This window comes from Cibotium barometz, chromosome 42 (assembly GCF_041138505.1).
Source record: "Cibotium barometz isolate CiBa-2024 chromosome 42, ASM4113850v1, whole genome shotgun sequence".
Classification (NCBI taxonomy): Eukaryota; Viridiplantae; Streptophyta; class Polypodiopsida; order Cyatheales; family Cibotiaceae; genus Cibotium; species Cibotium barometz.
In genome coordinates this window covers 36,876,343-36,879,596 of record NC_141087.1, presented here as the reverse complement: position 1 = coordinate 36,879,596, position 3,254 = coordinate 36,876,343, and the positions used below count along the sequence as shown (strand labels likewise).

General features: G+C 43.9%; 1 protein-coding gene across 1 annotated transcript; it reads left to right on the top strand.

Moving 5' to 3' along the window:
- Positions 1-732: 732 nt before the first annotated feature.
- Positions 733-2,778, top strand: LOC147614446 (3-dehydrosphinganine reductase TSC10A-like). Its single transcript, XM_086780457.1, has 4 exons — positions 733-1,200; positions 1,403-1,666; positions 1,769-1,919; positions 2,021-2,778. The coding sequence occupies exons 1-4, from the start codon at positions 925-927 to the stop codon at positions 2,362-2,364; spliced, it is 1,035 nt and encodes a 344-aa protein (XP_086636583.1). The 5' UTR covers positions 733-924; the 3' UTR covers positions 2,365-2,778.
- The last annotated feature ends 476 nt before the right edge of the window (positions 2,779-3,254 follow it).

Genomic DNA, 3,254 nt, shown 5'->3' with positions numbered 1-3,254 from the left:
TTTCCATTTTCTTTGTTTTTCACAGGCAAGGTTTTCAAATGCACATAAAAACATTGAAATTAATATATGACATATATTTTTCTAAAAAATATATTATAAGTTTTTCAAATGCACATAAAAAAACACTAAAATTAATATATTAAATATATTTTTCTTTTTAAAAAATCCATTTTTGAGAGAGAAGTCAAACCTATATGGCATGATTTCACAATTATATATATATATATATATATATATATATATATATATATATATAGAGAGAGAGAGAGAGAGAGAGAGAGAGAGAGAGAGAGAGAGAGAGAGAGAGAGGTGAGAAAAAGAGAGTTTGTGCTTCATTGTTTTGCAAGCTTTTTGTAGGATGAGAAAAAGATCGTGAGTGACTTTGGCCTTTACACACACAAAGGATTGCTCAACTTTTTGTTCTGAATAGCACAGTTAAAAGTCTCAAATTCATAGCCTGGGCATTCACCCGGTTACACATATAAAAGAATGTATTCTCTTTCCATGATGATAAGGATGCCTATTGAAAAGGGTATCTTGGCAACCAAAAGTGGGTGGACATATTGGATGGGCTACTAGGCATGGTAAAAAAAGACCAATCAACACAAAGTCCCCTTTTTTGAAAAGAGAGTCTCATTGTCCCACATTTGACAGCATTGACTTGGTTATAACTTGTATGTAAAAGGTGGGGGGCATAATTACTTATTGAGCCCTAGGTTGAGAACACTGCCCATAGGATGACCTTTGATGTGCAAGGGGAGATGGTATTGCTATGGGAGAGCATGAGAATGATGGGCTAAGGCTTCCACGCCTGTTCATAGCTGGCCTTTTTTTTATTTAAACTTCAAAGGGTTTTCACTAAAGCTCACCCCCTCACTCTCCTTCTCAGAGTTATCTTATAATATAGCTGCGAGTGTTGTGCCCATGGAGCTGATCGTGGGTGTTTGCCTAGTACTTGCTTTGGGCTTGGTAGTGAAAATGGTGGCTAGCCTCAAGAAGCCCCTGTTCATGAAGTCGTTGAGAGGCAAGCACGCACTGATCACAGGTGGTTCGAGTGGGATTGGGCTCGCCATAGCCAAGGCGGCCATTCAAGAAGGGGCTTATGTGAGCCTGGTGTCAAGAAGCTCCACTAATCTCGCAGCAGCAGTTGAGAGACTGGTGGAAGAAACTCAGTGTGGGCGGGACAAGATAATGTGGCAGGTAAAATAGCTGATAAAGTACAGCTAGGATAGACGTAATTAGTTCATAATTACGAGAGGAGGGAGAGGGTGTAAATAGTGTAAGGTAGAGGTAATAAGCTCGTAAGAAGGGTCGGTTAGATCCGAATTAGGGGAGATTAGTTCATGATTCGGATATTGGGCTAGCGTGGCTAAGAAAGAGGTGGCTCGTCCTTTGCTTGCAGGTGGCCGATGTGGGTGATTATGGTGCCATAGCTGGTGCGGTGAAGGAGGCTCTACGCTGGAGGCCAATCGATCTGCTGGTGTGCAATGCGGGGCTCACTCGAGGAGGCTATCTGGAGAATACAGAGATCGAGGATGTAGACACTGTGATCCGCACCAATCTGAACGGGACCATCTACCCTCTGCACGAAGCCCTGCCTTTTCTCAAAGAACGCAGCGTGGATCACCCAGTCTCCATAGTCATCGTATCCTCCATGGCTGCTCTTGTATACATCGACCTCTCTCTCTTCCCTACTTGCTTTTTCTGTAATTTTCGATTTGTTTATCAGGACGTTAACTCTGCGTTTGGTCTCTTCCGGCTGCTGCAGTACTTCCTGTATGGCCATTGTGTGTACACGGCAACAAAGTATGCATTGAGGGGGCTGGCAGAAGGCTTGCGAGCTGAACTCCTACCTTACAACAACATAAGAGTCACCTTGATGTGTCCGGGCTTCGTGAACACCCCCTTTTTAGACGATGGTGAGCTTATGGTCATGGTTTTGATTAATGGAGTACTTTTACCCGTCTGAGATCGATGGCAATGCTAATCTTGTGATTATGGTTTGATGATTAATGTGCAGTTAGCAAGCAAGGGGAGATCACGGAGGTATCGAAGAAGGTGCATCTGCTGAGCAAGGAGGGGTCGGAGTCGCCGGATCACACGGCGACGTGCACCATGGAAGCGGTGAAATGCGGCAGCTATCTAGTGGTGACGCAGGCGATAGGGATTCCTTTTCAGGCATTAGGGAGGGGGACAATACCGGCGGAGGGTGCATGGAAGTATGTGTGTGAGGTGGTGATGCTGGTGCCTTTTCGCCTCCTCTCTCTGCATCTTGCGAGCTACACACGGCGTGAGGTGGTGGAAGGGGTTCACAAATACCATGAGAGAAAGCATGCCGGCATTGGCTGCCTTCCTTCTTCATAACTGCCCCTCTTCTTCATCAGAGTCAACCACCCTACGTACCCCTTGTTGTTGATGATACGTTTCGATTGACAACCACACTCCGTTATGTCCTCCTTACCCCATGCCCTTAAGTTATATGCCCCCTCTACGTTGACTCTTCACTTTTACCTTCCAATTTATCTGATCTTTCAACATTCCTATCCTAGTCATTTTATAGAACTCCAAGAGGAGCTTTTCATTTTTCAAATCTACTATGAAGTTGTTAGATAAAATGTGAATTAATTGACATTAGTGACAGATCCCCACGTCCACTCGTGCACGCAAAAGTCTTCTTGTAAGAAAGGGGTATGGCTTTTACTTTGGAGTTGTCCCATTCACACTCAACCCCACTTCTATCAGCCATAGTCTTCTTGTAATAAAGAGGCGGGTAATGGCTTTTACTTTGGAGTTGTCCCTCCCATTCACACTCAACCCCACTTCTATCAGCCATAGTCTTCTTGTAATAAAGAGGTGGCTAGTGGCTTTTGATTTCGGAGTTGTCCCATCATTCACACTTTACACCACTTCTATCTGCCATAGCCATTGTTCACAAAAAACGTTTTTTACAACCAAATTAGAAACCTTTGGCTTTAACTATCACAACAAGACAAAGCACCTACAGACGTGCACACAGACACGTTCACTCAACTAAAAAAAAACCTTACGGGCACGTCTATTAGTGCGTCTACAGACCCGCGTCTAAAGGCACGTTTAAAAGATAGCAAACAGACGCGCCTATAGACGCGCAAATAAACGCTCGGGGAGAAATTTTAAAGAACAGACAGACGCATGCATAGACGCAATTATAGAGGCATTTGTAGATGCGTAAATAGATGCTTCTTGAACAGACAGACGCGTATATAGACGCGTTT

Coding starts and splice junctions, on each gene's coding strand:
- LOC147614446 (XM_086780457.1), top strand. CDS start 925: ATGGAGCTGATCGTGGGTGTTTGCCTAGTACTTGCTTTGGGCTTGGTA. Junction 1,667..1,768: donor TATCCTCCATGGCTGCTCTT/GTATACATCGAC, acceptor CGGCTGCTGCAG/TACTTCCTGTATGGCCATTG. Junction 1,920..2,020: donor CACCCCCTTTTTAGACGATG/GTGAGCTTATGG, acceptor ATTAATGTGCAG/TTAGCAAGCAAGGGGAGATC.